The sequence below is a fragment of the Salvia hispanica genome, chromosome 2 (genome assembly GCF_023119035.1).
Source record: "Salvia hispanica cultivar TCC Black 2014 chromosome 2, UniMelb_Shisp_WGS_1.0, whole genome shotgun sequence".
Taxonomy (NCBI): domain Eukaryota; kingdom Viridiplantae; phylum Streptophyta; class Magnoliopsida; order Lamiales; family Lamiaceae; genus Salvia; species Salvia hispanica.
This window is the reverse complement of record NC_062966.1, coordinates 37,846,848-37,865,134: the sequence shown is the minus strand read 5'-3', so window position 1 is coordinate 37,865,134 and position 18,287 is coordinate 37,846,848. Positions and strand designations below refer to the sequence as shown.

The following is an 18,287-nucleotide window of genomic DNA, read 5'->3' as shown; positions in this document are numbered from 1 at the left end:
GGGGGACACTTAATTATTTATATTTTGATGTTTGGCACGTTTTATATCTCTCTTTTTTGGAATTGAATGTTATGTTTGTTCACCACCAGTCGTAAAAATTTAATTTAATTCAACTAATCTATGTATATTAAAGCAGAATCATTTGCAAAATTAGCTTCCCACCTTTTGTTCCATGTGCAGTTAGTATTATGTTTTTCCATTTCTATTAGTAAAAGTTATCACACACATATATATGTGGCACTTTAATTTGCACATGTAATTTTCTTGCACAATGTATACAAATCAGATTAAGTTTTTAATTTTAATTATAAGATATTTCCCTTTTATTCTCTGTGACTACTTTTCAAATAATGTCATTTTCATCAATAATGTTAATATTTGGTTGGCTGTGGGCACTGCCTCAAGATAAGAATGTTGATAAGAATTGGTTGGTTCCTTTGTTCATTCCTCCCAACTCAAACATCATCGTTATTATTATCGTTATTAGAATAGTTTTGGCTCAGTTAAATTATCAAAACGCAACGATTTTCCGGTGAGTGAGGCCGCAGCGCGTCGTTGTCCACGTCAGCCGTCACACAGCCATAGAAGCAGCAGCCGTGCAGGTAAGTCGCTCTCACTCATTATTCTAAATTTTATAGCTGAATTTCAAAAAGGAAGATAATTAGGGGAAAACCTCCATTGGAGAAATTGAGGGCCAACATGAGTGATAATCTCAGCATACATACATTGATTTTGTTTGAGCGCAAATGATGTGCGACGACGTCGTTTCGAAATTAGACATGGGGTAGTGCCACTTATCTTATTCCCACCATTGAATTGATTTTTCCAGGATAATCAAGAGAAGATAATTGATTTTTTTAATTATATTTTTAATCAATTATTTATTAAGCAAAATGTAATGTATTTTAAAATTATTATTTTATACATAAAAAAATTAATACTTAGGAATATAATAATGTAACTAAGCAAATTTAATTTAGTTAATTTTCAATTACTTAACTGAATTTGATCGATTATTATAAGTCAAAAATTTTGAACACTTTTCTTGATATTTTGAAACACATGATAAGTAGTAGTACTAGTAATTTATTACTATGAATTATATTCCTAGGAATCATAATTCCAGGCAACTTTATTTTCTCAGCAAATAAACACGCCCTACAGGTTACTAGCTAATAATGGTATAAATAATTAAGATGATTCGTTTTTAAAATAGAAAGATTTTATTATTATTATTATTATTATTATTATTATTATTATTATTATTATTATTATTATTATTATTATTATATTCTTTCTTCTATATTTCCTATTCACTACAGTAGTTTCCACGTCCACGTGTGTTATTCTTGCACAATGCCTACAAAGATTAACTTATTAATATGAAATAAGAAGCTATGTTACTTTCATTATTTATGACTTTTTTTTAATAATGTCATTTTCATCAGTGTGATACGTGAAAGATTATGTACTAGTATTTTTTTTGTTGTTGTTTTTATTTAAAGTCTTTTTCAGTTACATAGTTGGTAGTAGTATTATTTTATCTTTTCGGCGATATTTGACACTTAATGTGCTCCATGACTTTCTCGTAAAATTATTAAAATTAACATGTTACTATAATCATAACTATGGATAACTAAAAAGAAACTGAAATTTGCGACAGCCGACAAGCATATTTTGCAATGTCTTGTGTACTCTTCATTATGTCGTAAGCTATGACTTTGACTACCAATGGTGTACGCAATACCAACACAAACTACGCCACAACCCTTTGTGGTGACACCTCAAAACACAAGGCCTAATGTATAATTTCTTCCAAGTCGGAGGAGTTTTAACTTTCAATACTCCCCCTCGACACTGACTTTCTTCTCCTCGTGTTCAGTTGCTCTTGTAGCTTCTGTAACTTTAGTATTGACATCTTCGTGAACATCTCCTGACATGGTTCTGATTCTCTAAATCAATCCATTTTCAACCACATTTGCAATGTTGCTTTTGTGTTTTGCTTGTTCTTCGAGCTTGTTCTTGATCCACTTTTGCACTCCAATCTTCTTCCCAATCTTGAGCATCATCCAATGTTGATATTCGGAATCTTCTATGTCGATCCATTCATTTTTTCGGTTTTTTTTACCATAACTTTCCGACCATTAAGAAAATGTGGCGTTGCCGAATTCGTCAAAAATGAAAAATCAAGAAAACATATGAATTCAATTTTATTAATAAAAACGAAAAAAGAACTGAATGTTTGTCCCATATACAGATGGCGGATGCTATAGTTTCAGCAAAAGAGCAGCTCCAAATCGCATAAATGGCAGATGCTATAGTTTCGGTAGTGGTGGGGAGAATTGCAACCTATGTTAGAAGATAAGATTCAGTATGAAGTTAATTTGGTGAAAGGAGTGAAGGATGAGCTTCGTTCAATCTTTCCAAGAAGCTCAAGACGATCCAGAGACGGTGTTGGATGATGCAGAAAAGAAAGCAGTGAATGATCAAAGCGTCAAAAGTTGGTTGAAGGAGCTCGAAAACACGGCTTATGAGATGGACGACATTTTGGATGAATGGAACTACTCTCTTCTCAAACATAAGATGGAAGCTTCTGCTAAGTCTAAGCTTAAGCAAATGATAGGTTGTTCCTTCATCCCATCTCCGCGTTTATGTTTCAAGAAAGTTTCTGTTCGTCATGATATTGCCAAGAAAATAGAACATGTGAACGCCACGCTTGATCAGATCTTAAAGGAGAAGGATGATTTCAATTTTGTCATCTCTATGCCTGCGCCCGAGTCTCATCGACAACCAACCACATCTTCAATTGACTTCAAGAATGTTTGTGGGTCGGACATATATAAGAAAAGGGATGACATAGTCAGAAATATGATGCATAATAGTGGTGATACCCAAATTCTGTCTATAGTTGGGACGGGGGGACTTGGGAAGACGACCCTCGCCAAGCTTATTTTTAACCATCCCCACTTCGAGAAGGATTGGTTAAAAATTTGGGTATGTGTCTCAGATCCTTTTGTTGTGGCTACGGTTGCCAAAAATATTGTTGAGCTTGTGGGGACGGAAAAGATTCCTCCAAATAATGACCAAAAAGAATTGGCATTACAAAAACTAGAAGCATCTGTTTCTGGAAAGAAGTTTCTTCTGGTCCTTGATGATGTTTGGACAGAAGAAGAAAACAAATGGAAGGACTTGAAAATCTGTCTCCAATGTGGTGCACCGGGTAGTAAAATTCTTGTGACAACAAGAAATGAAACGGTAGCTAAGATGATGGGTACCGTGGATGATAATATATATCGCCCAAATAATCTTAGTGAAGAAGAGTGTTGGGCATTATTGCGTGACACATCCCTTCCAGGAAAGAGTGAGGCAGAATGTCGAAATTTTGAGGATATTGGCAAGAAAGTAGCTAGCAAGTGCAAGGGATTGCCACTTGCTGTGATTGTTTTGGGAAGAGTATTGCAGTTCAAGACTAGTTTGGAAGAGTGGGAACATGTAGAGAGGAGTCAAATATGGAAATTGGAGAAGGTGGAAGTAGAACTTTTTCCTCATCTAGTTTTAAGCTACAATGAATTGTCCCCTACTCTTAAGCGTTGTTTTTCATATTGTGCCGCCTATCCTAAGGATCACCGATTTCATGCGGAAAGTCTGATAGAAGAATGGATGGCGCAAGGTTATCTGGGCTCTGATAGAGGAAATGGTGGAGTGGAACTCAAAGGGCGAGAGAACTTGAGAAATTTAGCAATGCGTTGTTTGTTTCAAGACATTGAGAAAAGTGAGTCGGGGGAGCAGATAGAATCGTGTAGAATGCATGATATAGTACATGATTTTGCTCTATTTCTTAGGAAGAATGATGACAATGAGAGAAGTTGTCAAGTTTGTGATTCTTCATTGGTTTCTCATGTCCAAGAATATCGGAGTCTACTGTTGGACTACAAACCTCCTATTGATGGAAGAGACAAAAGTTGTCAAGTTTGTGATTGCATGAAAAGTCTAAGGGTGTTAAGAATTGGCTTTCATTTTCCAATGGGAATGGAAACGTTGATTCACTTGAGATGGTTGGATTGTAGTTATATTGCATTGTCCAAGGATGGCCTTGAAATCATATGTAGGCTTTATTTCTTGCAAACTCTTCTCTTAGTAAAGTGCAGCCTAACAGAGATTCCAATAGAAATTGGGAATTTGGTGCAGTTAAGGCGACTTGACTTAAGTAGGAATAGAGAATTAAAGCAGTTACCGGATGACATGTGTAAATTGCTTGAATTGCGATCCCTTTCCTTAGCACGTTGCTCTCTAGAAGTGATTCCACAACGAATAGGGAATTTGGTTCACTTAAGACGACTTGATTTAAGTTGGAATAGAGACTTAAAGGAGTTACCAGAGAGCATGTATAGGTTAGTTGAATTGCAAACTCTTTCCTTAGCAAACTGCAGTCTAGAAGAGATTCAAGATGAAATTGAGAATTTGGCCCAGTTAAGACATCTTGACTTGAGTTGGAATTGGAGAATAATGGAGTTACCAGAGAGTATTTGTAGTATGGTTGAACTGCAAATCTTGAAGATTCAAGGCACTGATATTCAAAGATGGAAGTGAATACAACAAGTTGGGTTTTCTTAAAAAGTTACACTGTCTTCTAAGTGGATCTCTGGAACTGGCAATCTACTGTAGTAGTATGGGTGAAATGGAGGAATTGGTTGAGGATGCTCGACGAGCACAATTAAAGACGCTCCTTCAAAATCTCGAAACACTTGAAATATATTTCAAGGATGCGATGAATGAAATGGAGCAGTCATCAGTATCATCTTCTTCATTGTGGATGGAGTTTGTAGAAGCTGTCATGACAAGCTTGAATTCATTCGTAATGAGGGGATATAAGGGATCCAGGCTTCCGGATTTTATGTCATCACCCCTCAACTTTATAAAACAGATTCATCTGACTGATTTGAATGAGGTGTCATCATTGCCGGCTATGGGGAAACTACCTTTCTTGGAAGATCTCCATATTTGGTATATGAAGCAATTGATGTTTGTCGGAAGGGAGTTTTTAGGAATAGAATCTTCTTCATGTGATGATGTTGTTGTTGCATTTCCTAAACTCATGACACTGATATTTTATGGCTGCTCCAAATGGGAGGAGTGGGAGGACATAATGGAGGAAGAAGAAGAATCTGCGGCCATCTCTATCACGCTATGTCTCACACACTTGTCTATCAGAAGCTGTGAGAGTATGAAGAAACTGCCGCATCGCCTGCTGCATACGGTCTCCTCGTCTTTGCAGGTGTTGGATATTAAGTTTTCATCAGAGCTAGTAAAAACATACGGAGAGGACAAGGAAGGTTCAGCTTGGAGATCCATTTCCCAACATAATCCCCAACTTAAATTTTGGCAATAGGTCTCATGCAAATACTTATGCTTTTCTATTTGTTTACCTTTTTTGAGATTGTTATAATTCTTTTCTGCTTTATTAGACGGATACTCTTTTTCCTTTATGGTGTTTTTTCCTCAGGGTTTTTCGCTATAGAGGTTTTAATGAGTTCCGGCCTTAAGGGATCGTTATGTGATCTCTAAGGTTTAGGTTTTGTTATTTATGACATGATCATTTGGCTTTTTTCAATTGCCTAAATAATATATTTAGTAGAGTTACTCAAACTGGTCGGCGACTCAAAACTCGATATCTTCCTTCTCAACCGGATTGCTTAAATATAGTAGAAATTAACTAACAACTTTAGTAAACACTAAGAGCTGAGTTAGCAATACGGCACCGACTCGCATAACATCAACCATGATCACACACTTAATCTCTTTGATAATTTTATAATTAATGTTTAATCTCTTTCATCAATAGTATTTTATAATATATTTCTTGATTGTAAAATTTACTTTTAAAATTTTATCGAAATAGATCTATGTTCCATTTTAACTTTTAATTACTACAAATATATTAATAATCATAAAAAAATTTCTATACTATATTAAATCATTCAGCAAGACTCGTCAAATATCATTCTTATTTATTTTTTAAATTTGTACCTTGTATACTAATACTAGTAATTAATTGGTTTTAAGTTTATATTTGAGAAATAATTAATATTTTCGATTTTTTAAAACAAAAACACATATTAATATTAATATACACTCTTTTTAACCGGATTAGCTAGTTGGCTATTTTGAAATACGAGAATTTATGGTTTGAGTAAAATATTTGTAAGTCAATTAAATTTGATTTCGATTAGTCCGTAATTTGACTAAAGCTAACTTAAAAGTTAATAGGTTAATCCAATTGTTATTTTATGTGCGTATATACAATTATTAGGAATTAACATTATAAATATAATTATTAATTTCAATGGTTAATTCTGATTTATTGTAATAAGCAACACATTTTCATTAAATTTGTGGTAATTCATGTGTTTACAAATAATAATAATTACTGAATTAATTCTTAATAAACTGTATTTGGCATTTGCATGATTTCATTTATTTATTAATGGTATTTTACACAAATTCTACTTTATGCGGACGAAAGCTTGGTGCCATTATTTATTATTCATCAATTTATCTATAAAACAAAGTTTCAGGGAGTATATAATAGTGAAGAATTTTTTATTCATTATTTTATCTATAAAACAAAGTTTCATGAGTAAATATAATTAGAATTTAATTAATTTTTTTTTATCTACTTCTTTGTTGGAGACCCTAAAACAATATTCATTATGCATTGTTTTACAATTTTCTTCATTCTATATTCACATTGCGAAATTGTAGGTACAAAAGGCATCCCAAAGGAAGGCCCGGGAATGGGGGCTAACTTATGAGCTTCAAAGAACGTCAAGCTAAAGACGTAAACCAAGCGCTTGTTGGGAGGCAACCCAACATTGGTATCATTTTTTTTTCATATTTAATTTTGTTTTACTTTAATGTGTTTTCTTAGTTTACTCACGTCCCTACCGACTTTACAAACTTATTCTAAACGTAGTTTTGAATAAGTTTGGGGGGATGAAGTGTTGGACCGTGAGTTTAGTTGTTTTTGCGTTTTTTATTAGTTTTATTTTTTTTAATAAACCCGAGGTGAATCTTGTCTTGAACGTAAGACTGAAAACTTAGAAATACTCATGTTTAGGGACATCAGACCTAGTTGCCTATGATGAAAAGTTCATTTATGTGTTGGTTGAGTTGACTTGATACATTGATTTGAAAGTTTTGTGAAAAGGTGCACAATTAATGAATTGCTTGTTTACCTTGAATCATGTTAATACATTGTGAGACTTGAGCTATAAATTTCTTTCTTGTGTGATTTATCTGTAGTTATGTACTTATGTACTTGTTTCTAGAACTTGCTCCTAGTCTGCCTAAGTCTACATAGTGTTTAAATGATAAAAGAGGACGTTAGGTTATCCTTCTTAGCTACTTTATATATCCAAGTTTATGACCTTATTCAAAATATTTTTCCCTAGCTAGCCACTTTGAGCCTTTAAAGCCTTTTTCTTTGGAAGCTAAATAAAGGGGAATATCCATACACTCTTGGTGAATTTTAGTTTATATTTTGTGAAAAGAGTTGGAGAGATAAGGTAGAAAAAACAGTAGTGTTTAAATGTGAAAAGTGCATAGAGATTTGTGGTTTGAATGAGATATTTGGTTGTGCATAAAAAAAAGAAAGAAAGAAAGAAAGGAGGTACCAAAAAAAATGAAAAGAAAAAAAAAATTCAAAGGAATTTGGGAAGTGAGAAGAAATTTAGACAAAGTCTAGAATTTTTTGAGATTCGAATTGTTGGTGGGGTGCTAAGTTTGATGTAGTAGAACTTGATCACTTTTGCTATGTTTGGGTTTAGTCACTTTTTAGCCATATTTCCACACCTTACCAAAAAAACCTACATTATAACCTAAAATAAAGACCTTTTGGATTTTTTATTTTAATCACATAAAGTAGAGGATGGATTAGACTTCGAGCAAGCCTATGGTAAACTTTGCATGTTGCATGATCTGAGAGCATACACTTTTTCCAATAAACACTTTGAGAGTGAGTGATAAACACACTTCTAAACACTGTGAGTGCATGTACTTAAGATGATCAACGAGCTAGTAATGAAAATGCACTAATAAGTTTTGCTTGATTTGATTTGTGTTATTGTCAAACTCTTTACTTCTTGTTAAAAATTTTGAGGCAACTATGAGGTCTAGTTCTTAACATCCGTGTTTCTTAATTTATTTTTCTCTTGTTTTGTTCTAAGACAAACAAATAATTAAGTTTGGGGGAGTTGACAAACACGGATTTTGCATGTTTTTAAGGGCTAGATTTGACGTTTTAAATCTCAATCATGCAAATTATTTTTTTAAATTGCATATGTTATACATTTGGTATTTTTAATGTGTTTGTGATAAATGATAGAAAAATAAAGAAAAAAGGTGCAAAAAGGCCAAGGTGCAGCAGCCTCTGTTCGAGCCCATTCTGCCACCAGATTTGGAGTCCAATCAGTGATTTATGCATATCATTCTCTTCTTTTTCGAAAGAGCTTCGCGTGGATATCTCGCACATCTCAATCGGAGTTATGTGGAGAAAGTTATGACTATTCTACGAACGTTGCACAGTGCAGTCAAAGCTGACGGAAATTAGGCGGAAATTCAAGGAAGGAATATATTATTGCCCAAATCTCTCCTTTCAATTGAAGGATCCGAAAATATCATATTTTCAATTAATTGGAGGATATTATTTACCATTCTAAACCTTTTTCTAATTCATAATTCATCTCAGAGCCTCCAATCCTTCCCCTCTACACAATCCTCCATTCCATATCCCACACATAATCCATCCATCTTCTATTGGAGCGGAGCTCTGCAGATCCAAGCAAGAGAAGACTAGAGATTGAAGATTCAACCTTGGGCTTTATCTATTTCTTTCATGTCTTGTACTTTATTTGTAGTTTATACTTGTCCATGAGTAGAACAATTTTTGTGGAATTTTTTGGTGAATATATTAAATTTATTTTCCTTGTTAGCTCTTGCAGTTATTTGATTTATCCCCGTGCCTTCTATATTCAATTGATTAACTACCTCTTGAATACATGTTAGAGTTGATTAGAGTACTTGGGAGACGAAATAATTGACTTGGACGAGGGATAATTCACACTTTAATTCAATAGAACTCAGGAAAGTTGAGGTTTCACGTGAGGTCATTGGTCTTAAGATCTTTTAGGAGTTAGATCTAAGAATTAGAAGGGGACTTCAATTATTACACCTAATCTACGGATTTCTCACCACGGGAGGAGTTTAATCTAGCTAAGTGACCGACTTAATAACTCTAGAGACCATAATTCAAGGAAGTCAATTGTGTTTTGAATCCTTAAATTCTACTTCTTACGCCTGCTTTGTACCATTGTTTTTATGCTTTTTGTTATTTGTTTTGTTTATTTTCTGTTTAGTTTAATTAATCCAAAACCAAAAGCTATGTGTCTCTAGATAGTATGCGATGCTTAGTATATGGTAGTTAGTTGCAATCTTATTCCCTGTGTTCGATATCTCGGTACTGACCTTTAGCTATACTAAATCTACCTTGTATGCTTGCAGGTATTTTTAGCACTAATAAATAATGGATCAAGTTTTTGGCATATTAAGTTATTTCTCATAGATTAATTTCAATTTTCATTACTTTTACAAACTTTCAAAGATTAGTAAAACATTTTTTTTTCTAATTGCATTTGAAATTAAACTCATTATATTATATTATATTATATTATATTATATTATATTATATTATATTATATTATATTATACTTGTTATAGAAAAATTGTATCATAAAAATTATAAAATCATAATTTCAAGAAAGCCCAAAAGGTGCATGGCCTAATTCTTGGCCCATTCATCTATTTCAAAAAATAGGCTTAATGTATGGCCCACCAAGCTGGCCCAACTCGACTACAGCCCAGTCTGCGAACCCAGACCATCTATTTCAAAAAATAGGATAAAAAATCATAATCCTGGTATGTCCACAACACGAATATGTTCATTGATCCTAAATTCAAAAACGTCACACAATACATTCAAATACAAGATAAATTTAAACAAAAAGGAGCAGCAATTCAAGAGCTAAATTAGTAATTACAACCCCTGAAGATGAAGACGCCATTACAGAATATCCCTTCTGCTTAGTTAAACAAACAAAAAATATACAACAAAACCAATCAGACTGAGTAAAAATGTCGACACATCAAAATAAAAAATATATATAGACAAATTAGAATACATTATTGCAAGTTTGTTAGGTTCTCATATGAACCCTCCCCACTTACAAGTTATTATAAGCATAAAGCATGTGATTAACTTTGATTTTGGAGCACCAAATTAATATAATAGGAGTAGTGCTATGATTATTGATTAGTGTCTAATTATGCTCTAGCTAGTTAATTAATGTTGATGAATTGGTTGTTTATAAACTTCTCAACTAATGATCTATTTATGTTTAATTGAGAAATGAGTATATATTATCAAATATCAATAAATGCCACTGAGTGAACATGCCACTGACTTTGAATATGGCATACATGTTCAAATATCAATAAAATATGATTAATATCTAATTAATGATGCTCTAATTAATGTTGATGACTTGGTGCCAACGAGTCGTATTAGAAATGGGCCACTCAGACGTGGGACAAGATATTAAAATTTTAACACGCCCCCTTACGTGTGGGCTGGAATGACACATCGGACTTCCATCACGTGGGTAGGCAAGAGAAGAGATAAAGAGATAAATCCATCATCGGCTTGGACCCGCTCTGATACCATATTAGAAATGGGCCACTCACCCCTTAAAATGCCTCATAAGGGGGAGGGTTATCCACACTTATATAGAAGAGATATGATCATCACCAAGCCGATGTGGGACAAGATATTAGAATTTTAACAAGTTGTTCTTCATTAACCCTCAAACTCTTATTATTACTAGTACTATTTTCGAATTAGTTTTGACTCTATTAATTTATTAAAACTCAACGATCATACCTCCAAAAATACGCAACCATCATTTTAAGTTCATTCGCTTTTAATTAAATTTGGAAATTTAGAAACAACTGTATAAACGAAACAATACCAACTAATTACTAAATACTAGAATAAAGTTAATAAATTTGTAGTGAAATTTACTGCATTCCTAAAAGAGTAGTATTGTTTTTGCTCTTAGTAGAATCCGATCGTTTGTCCTGCATTTAAAGTATAAATAGATATATTCAGTATAGATCTTCATGATTATAGGGCCGGAAATAATTTTATTCTCATAATAACTATATAGAGATTCTCATTTAAATTCGGCCTTTATATAATTGAAAAAAAAAAACAGAATAATGGACACTCTTTTTCTCTTTCAGTTTGTGGTATGGTTTTTCCTGATGAACAATTAGGCCGCTAGATTTTGTCTGCCTTCAAAAAAAATTAAAAATAAATTTACGTTAAATTAAAGGTTATACATTCCCAGCATAAATTAAATTTATTAAGTTAGATTTATATGTGCACTAGGCATACTTTACTAATTAATGATAAAAGCGTTGACAATTGAAACATGTGGGCAAGTAGTTGAGTTTGATTTTGTCATATTTTTTCAATATAATAATGTGCACTACGCATACTTTACTAATTAATGTGATGAAAGCGTTGACAATTGAAGCATGTGGCCATGTGATTAAATCTGATTTTAGATACTTATTTATAGTATAATTAATGTCTAATGATGCTCTAATTAACTAATGTTGATGAGCTGTTTCCCAGCTGCCACTGTATTAGTATAAATTTTGAAGTAGATGGCAGAGTCCCTGTTTATTCAGCCCTTAAACTTAATCTCTAAATTTACCTAAAAAAAGCAGCTCCGAAGCGTTCGTCGTCGTCACCGTCAGCCGCCACACAACCAACGTAGCTGCCACTTGCCAGCCGTGAAGGTATGTCGCACTCTCGCATTGCTCTTTTCAGTCTTCATTGTTCTTAATTTTATTTGTACTGAAGTAGAAATAATCATTTGTTAATATTAAAGATTTATCGATCTGAAATGTAAATAAATGTAACTCTTTGACCGGGCACGGGTTTAAGAAATGTAAAGAAAAGTTGGTTGAAAATGTTAGTGGAATGTGAGACCCATTTTTTTTATTGGTTTTATAATAAAATGTGAGTGAATTGAGTTAGTGGAATGTGGAACCTACTTACTATTTATGGTAAAAATGAAATGTGACTCTTTATTGGGGACGGACCGAAATGGAAAAAAGTGACTTTTAATGGGGACGGAGGGAGTATGAAACATTAGATACATAGTAATTACTGTTATAAGTAAGGATAGTGATAAAATGCAAACTGTATCTTTCATACATATTCCAAACTTTCAACAGATGTTTGTCAAAAAAAAATGTCAACACAATGTCAATCTGTTGATAATGTTTACGTTGTGTTGATATTTTCTGTTGACTTTGTTTGTCATCTTTTGACATTAAATCTTAAAATTTAATGGTTCAGATCATAGTTTAGGGTTTGTAAATATATAGAGTTTGTATTTGATCGTTTGTTTACAAATTCATTCCGGGTGCATGAAGGGTTATAATTGAACATGTGCGCATGTGATTGACTTTGATTTTGGCGAATATAAAATATAATTAATGTCTAATGATGCTCTAATTAATTAACTAATGTTGATTAGTTGGTTGCACCCTGTTATCAATTAGTTTTGCCTAACGCAAAGGCGCCCCTTAAAAACCAACTCCAAAGTGGAACGTGAGGCTACCGTCCGTTTATCACCGCCTGCGTCGCATAACCATCTGTGCCGGTCAGTCGCGCTCTCTCACAGCAATCTTTTTCAGTCCTTCATTGCTCTAAATTGCTTATTGGTTACTCAATTCGCTTGTCGTGGTTTAGTTTGATATTTAGGGACAGTTTGATTGAGAACATAGATAAGACGGACAAAATATAGTCAGAACATACATTTTACTAAGTTATTTTGATTGAGAACACAGATAAGACGGACTAAACATAGTCAGAACATACATTTTACTAAGTTATTTTAGATCAGATAACTCCAAAATAGAGGACAATTTGATAATTAGGTACGGTTTGATAGATAGTAGTAATTCATTGCTCAACCAAATGAATGGTTCGGTCAGACCCAACACTGGTTTGGAACCGTTGGGCTAAGCCCGAAATCACCGACTAGCCAGTCCACTGGCTTAAACATATTTTCTCTAAACTCCAAAATCTTTTCTAATTCACTCAGCCTTGTCATTTTTTGCATGATCGTCATGCGAGGACTCTGTGCTTCACCTAAATCATCTCTACGAACCAGCTCTCTCTATTTCAATTTCTTCGTTATTTCTGGAAGCTTCTTGATTAAAATCTCTTTAAATCTTGTTCCATATCGACTTGATGGTCTTGTATAATCTATATAAGTGGGGATAGCCATTTTCTTATAAGGCCTTTTAAGAGGGCGAGTGCCCATTTCTAATATCTCAAGACTCTTGAATTTGTTTCACTTGAGCTTGATTCAGCTTCTTCTCCACATGTTCCCTCAATTATCGACATCCCACTCATCTTGTTTTGTATAGTAATTAGTGTTAATTCATTCAATGATAGTCATTATATGATGATAGTGATGCATGGTTAAACTGAAACCAACGGTTCAACCTTGAATCAGATCGGTCAACCCTGGCTCGAAACTATTGACCATTGTGTTGGACGAACCATAACCGGAAATACCAACTATTTTTTCCGGTTATCATCCCGGTTCCAAAATTTCTTGGCCCGTGAATAGCCGGTTGGTTTATCCGGTTAATTCAATCTCTAAAGTATAGCATAACTGAATACTTTAGTCCAAATCATACCGATACTTAAATCTATGAATTACGGCCACCACAGTCGTCGTGATCGAAATTAAGCTGATGCTTAACCAAATTATTTAGTATCTCTCTTTCTCTAACTTCCGACCAACAAAACTGTATATTTTTCTTTTAATAACCCGACCTCAAGCATCACATAATGTGTATTTCTTAAAATTGACATGTTATTACAATCATTTTTGGTTCTTCAATATATTAGTGATACCATGACTATTTCTTAAAATTACTAAAATTGACATGTTATTACAATCATAACTAGATAACTAAAAAATCTTAATTTTTGGAAATATTTTGCCATTTTCGTCCGTCTGTGAAAAGTTGTTCAATTTTTATTTTTTTGTACATTAACTCCACTTTCCACTAAAACATCTTAATTTTTCTTTACACTCACATTCTATTATAGAATATAAATATGCATTCCACTAACTTTTTCAACTCACTTTTCTTCACATTTCTTAAAACCCGCGCTGAGTCAAACTTAGACAATATTTCATGGATGGAGAGAGTAATAAATAATGTCTTAAGCTGTGACTTTTACTACCATAAATTTATTTATTTATTTTCTACATTGAGCCCTAAATCCTGAAGTATTTAAGAATATCCATGTGTTGATAAGAATTAGAGAATCTAATTCTTTGTTAAAAAAAGGGGTTATTTTATCACGACGTGGGTGTCCATTAAAAAAAGTAAAAACCATAAACAGATTTGTATAAATATTTATCCAATATGAGATAGCAAAGTAGAAAGTTAACTAAATAAATTTATACTACTAATAAAAGTCACAATTTACTAGTGCTACATAAAGAAAGAATTATGAAGACATTACAACATATATGCTTGAAAGATGTTTGATTTGACTCCTTTTCCCCAAAAACTTCTCGCAAAACACCAAATTCGACACTGCTCTTACAAGTTCATCTCAACTTCTCCTCAATGAGCTGCATCCGGAATCTTCTCCATCAATTCATTCATTTTTTCAGTTTTTGTAACATACCTTTCCAACCATGTTCTAAGAAAACATATGAATTCAATTGTATTAATTAAAACATAAAAAAGATCTGGATGTTTGATCCACATGCACTTATCTAAATCCAACCATTAAATCGATTTCCAGGATAAATCAAGAGAAGCTAATTTAAGGGAGAAAAAAAAAAAAGCAGCTCCAAAAACATAAATGGCGGAAGCTATAATTTCACAAGTGGTGGGGAGAATTGCTACTATGTTAGAAGATAAGATTCGGTCTGAAGTTAATTTGGTTAGAGGCGTGAAGGACGAACTTTTTTATCTTTCCAAGAAGCTCAAGACGATCCAAATGGTGTTGGATGATGCAGAAAAGAGAGGAGTGAATGATGAAAGTGTCAAAAGTTGGTTGAAGAAGCTCGAAGCTACTGCCTATGAGATGGAGGATATTTTGGATGAATGGAGCTATTCTCTTCTCAGAGATAAGATGGAAGGTTCGGCTGAGCATGAGCCTGAGCCTAAGCAAAAGATAGGGTGCTGCTTCATCAGACCTTCTTGTTTATGTTTCAAGAAAGTTTCTGTCCGTCGTGATATTGCCAAGAAAATAGAAAATGTGAACGCTGTGCTTGAACAGATTTACAAGGAGATAAATGAATTTAATTTTGTCATCTCTCCGCCTACAGCTGATCCTGTGCCCACACCTTGGCGAGTGCAATCCACACCTTCTGTTGACTTGACGAAAGTTCATGGGGAGGATATATGTGAGAAAAAAGAAGACATAGTGAGCAAACTAATGCTTAATGGAAGTGATACCCAAATTTTGTCCATTGTTGGAACGGGGGGACTTGGGAAAACAACTCTCGCCAAACTTGTTTATAATGATAAACTAGTGAAGGATTGTTTTGAATTAAGAATATGGATTTGTGTTTCTGATCCATTTGACGTGGCTAGGATTGCAATAGGAATTGTTAACGAAGTGGGAATAGAAACGATTCCTCCAAACTCCAACCAATTGGCACTGGTATTAAAAAAGCTAGAAGCATCCATTTCAGGAAAGAGATTTCTTCTTGTGCTTGATGATGTTTGGACAGAAGACAACACCAAGTGGGAGCCTCTGAAAATCAGTCTCCAATGTGGTGCACCCGGCAGTAAAATTCTGGTGACAACAAGAAAGGAAACGGTAGCTAAGATGGTCGGTACCTTAAACGATAATATGTATCACCCAAATAAGCTTAGTGAAGAAGAATGTTGGTCATTATTGTGTGACACGTCTCTTCTAGGAAAGAGTGACAAGGAATATGGAAAATTTGAGGTTTTGGGCAAGAAAATAGCTAGCAAGTGCAATGGGTTGCCTCTTGCTGCAATTGTTTTGGGAACACTTTTGCAATTCAAGGATTTGGAAGGATGGAAACATGTAGAGAAGAGCGAAATATGGCAATTGGAGAATGCAAAAGTAGATCTTTTTCCTCATTTGGTTTTAAGCTACAATGAATTGTCCCCGGCTCTTAAGCGTTGTTTTTCATATTGTGCCGTCTATCCTAAAGATCACAAAATTCATGCAGAGACTCTGATAGAAGAGTGGATGGCACAAGGTTATCTGGGCTCTGATAGAGGAAATGGTGCAGCAGAATTCAAAGGGCGCGATAACATCAGAAAATTAACAATGCGTTGTTTGTTTCAAGACATTGTGAAAAGTAAGTCGGGAGAGCAGATAGAATGGTGTAAAATGCATGATATAGTACATGATTTTGCTCTATTTCTTAGGAGGAATGATGAGAGAGAGAAAAGTTGTAAAGTTTGTGATTCTTCATTGGTTTCTCATGTCCAAGAATATCGGAGTCTATCTTGGTACTACACATCCCCTCCTGTTGTTGAAAGAGATAGAAGTTGTAAAGTTTGTGATTGCATGAAAAGTGTTAGGGTGTTAAGAATTGAGAGATTTACGCATTCCTATTCCAATGGGAATGGAAACATTGATTCACTTGAGATGGTTGGATATTAGTTGGATTACATTGTCAAAGGATGACCTCGAAATCATATGTAGGCTTTATTTCTTGCAAACTCTTCTCTTATCACAGTGCGAGCTAACAGAGATTCCACGAAAAATTGGAAATTTGGATCGGTTAAGACGACTTGACTTGAGTAATAATAATGAATTAAAGGAGTTACCGGAGAGCATGTGTAAATTGGTTGAGTTGCGATCTTTCCTTAGCAAACTGCTCTCTAGAAGTGATTCCACAACAAATAGGGAATTTGGTGCAGTTAAGAGAACTTGACTTAAGTGGTAATAGAGAATTAAAGGAGTTACCAGAGAGCATGTATAGTTTGGTTGAATTGCGATCTCTTTCCTTAGAAAGCTGCTCTCTAAAAGAGATTCAGAAAGAAATTGAGAATTTGGTGCAGCTAAGAGAACTCGACTTAAGTTGGAATTCAAGGAATTAAAGGAGTTACCAGAGAGCATTTGTAGTTTGGTTGAACTGCAAATCTTGAAGATTGAATGGCATTGATATCAACTGTTTGCCTGAAGCATTAAGTGAGTTAAGTAATCTCCACAGACTGGAACTGTGCGAATTTAAAGTTGGAAGCAGTCAATACAACAAATTGGGTTTTCTGAAAAAGTTACACCGTTATCTTATTGGATCTCTGAAGCTCGAAATCTACTGTAGTAGTATGGGTGAAATGGTGGAATTGGTTGAGGATGCTCGACAAGCACAATTAAAGATGCACCTTCAATAACTCGAAGCACTTGAAATATCTTTCAAGGGTAAGATGAATAAAATGGAGCAGTCATCAGAATCATCATCATCAGCAATGTGGATAGAGGTAGTAACAGCTCTCGTGCCCCATTATAAGTTGGAGTTACTGTCAATCTGGGGATATAAGGGCTCAAGGCTTCCGCACTGGATGTCATCACCCCTCAACTTAATAAAACAGATCGATTTGGGTTTTTTGAGTGAGGTGTCATCATTGCCTGCTATGGGGAAACTACCTTTCTTGGAACTTCTCTCTATTTACGATGTGGAGCAATTGATGTTTGTCGGAAGGGAGTTTTTAGGAATAGAATCTTCATCTGATGATGTTGCATATCCTGAACTCGTCAGCCTGGTATTTACCGACTGCAACAAATGGGAGGAGTGGGAAGACATAACAGAGGAAGAAGAAGAATCTGCGGCCATCTCCATCATGCCATGTCTCGTTTATTTGACTATCTCTAACTGTGAGAGTTTGAAGAAGTTGCCGCATCGCCTACTGCGTAAACTCTCCTCATCTCTGCGATCGTTGAATATTTGGTATTCATCAGAGCTGATAAAAACATACGGAGAGGACAAGGAAGGTTCAGCTTGGAGATCCATATCCCAACATAATCCCCAACTTCGACTTATCATATAGGTCTAATGCAATTTTTTTTTTTATTTCTTTAGATTGAATTTGGGATTGTGATTTGTATTATCTGGTTTAATCATAAATTTTTA

At 34.3% G+C, this 18,287-nt stretch overlaps 4 protein-coding genes across 4 annotated transcripts in view; all 4 read left to right on the top strand.

Annotated features, from left to right (window-relative positions):
* Positions 1-412: 412 nt before the first annotated feature.
* The window catches only part of LOC125204791 (putative disease resistance protein RGA1), a 59,887-nt gene continuing 42,012 nt past the window's right edge, over positions 413-18,287 (top strand). The window contains exon 1 of the mRNA XM_048103525.1: positions 413-602. The gene's annotated coding sequence lies outside the window, so the exon portion shown is untranslated. The remainder of the gene's footprint in view (positions 603-18,287) is intronic.
* Positions 2,348-5,611, top strand: LOC125204793 (putative disease resistance protein RGA1). Its single transcript, XM_048103528.1, has one exon. It carries the CDS (start codon positions 2,404-2,406, stop codon positions 4,588-4,590), a length of 2,187 nt encoding a protein of 728 aa, XP_047959485.1. The 5' UTR covers positions 2,348-2,403; the 3' UTR covers positions 4,591-5,611.
* Positions 15,029-16,816, top strand: LOC125206948 (disease resistance protein RGA2-like). The gene has a single exon (XM_048106159.1). It carries the CDS (start codon positions 15,029-15,031, stop codon positions 16,814-16,816), a length of 1,788 nt encoding a protein of 595 aa, XP_047962116.1.
* LOC125206947 (putative disease resistance protein At3g14460) lies at positions 17,593-18,204 on the top strand. The gene has a single exon (XM_048106158.1). The coding sequence runs from the start codon at positions 17,593-17,595 to the stop codon at positions 18,202-18,204; it is 612 nt and encodes a 203-aa protein (XP_047962115.1).

What these genes read in the sequence shown, in the direction of transcription:
- LOC125206948 (XM_048106159.1), top strand. Translation starts at nt 15,029, where the DNA reads ATGGCGGAAGCTATAATTTCACAAGTGGTGGGGAGAATTGCTACTATG.
- LOC125204793 (XM_048103528.1), top strand. Translation starts at nt 2,404, where the DNA reads ATGAGCTTCGTTCAATCTTTCCAAGAAGCTCAAGACGATCCAGAGACG.
- LOC125206947 (XM_048106158.1), top strand. Translation starts at nt 17,593, where the DNA reads ATGGAGCAGTCATCAGAATCATCATCATCAGCAATGTGGATAGAGGTA.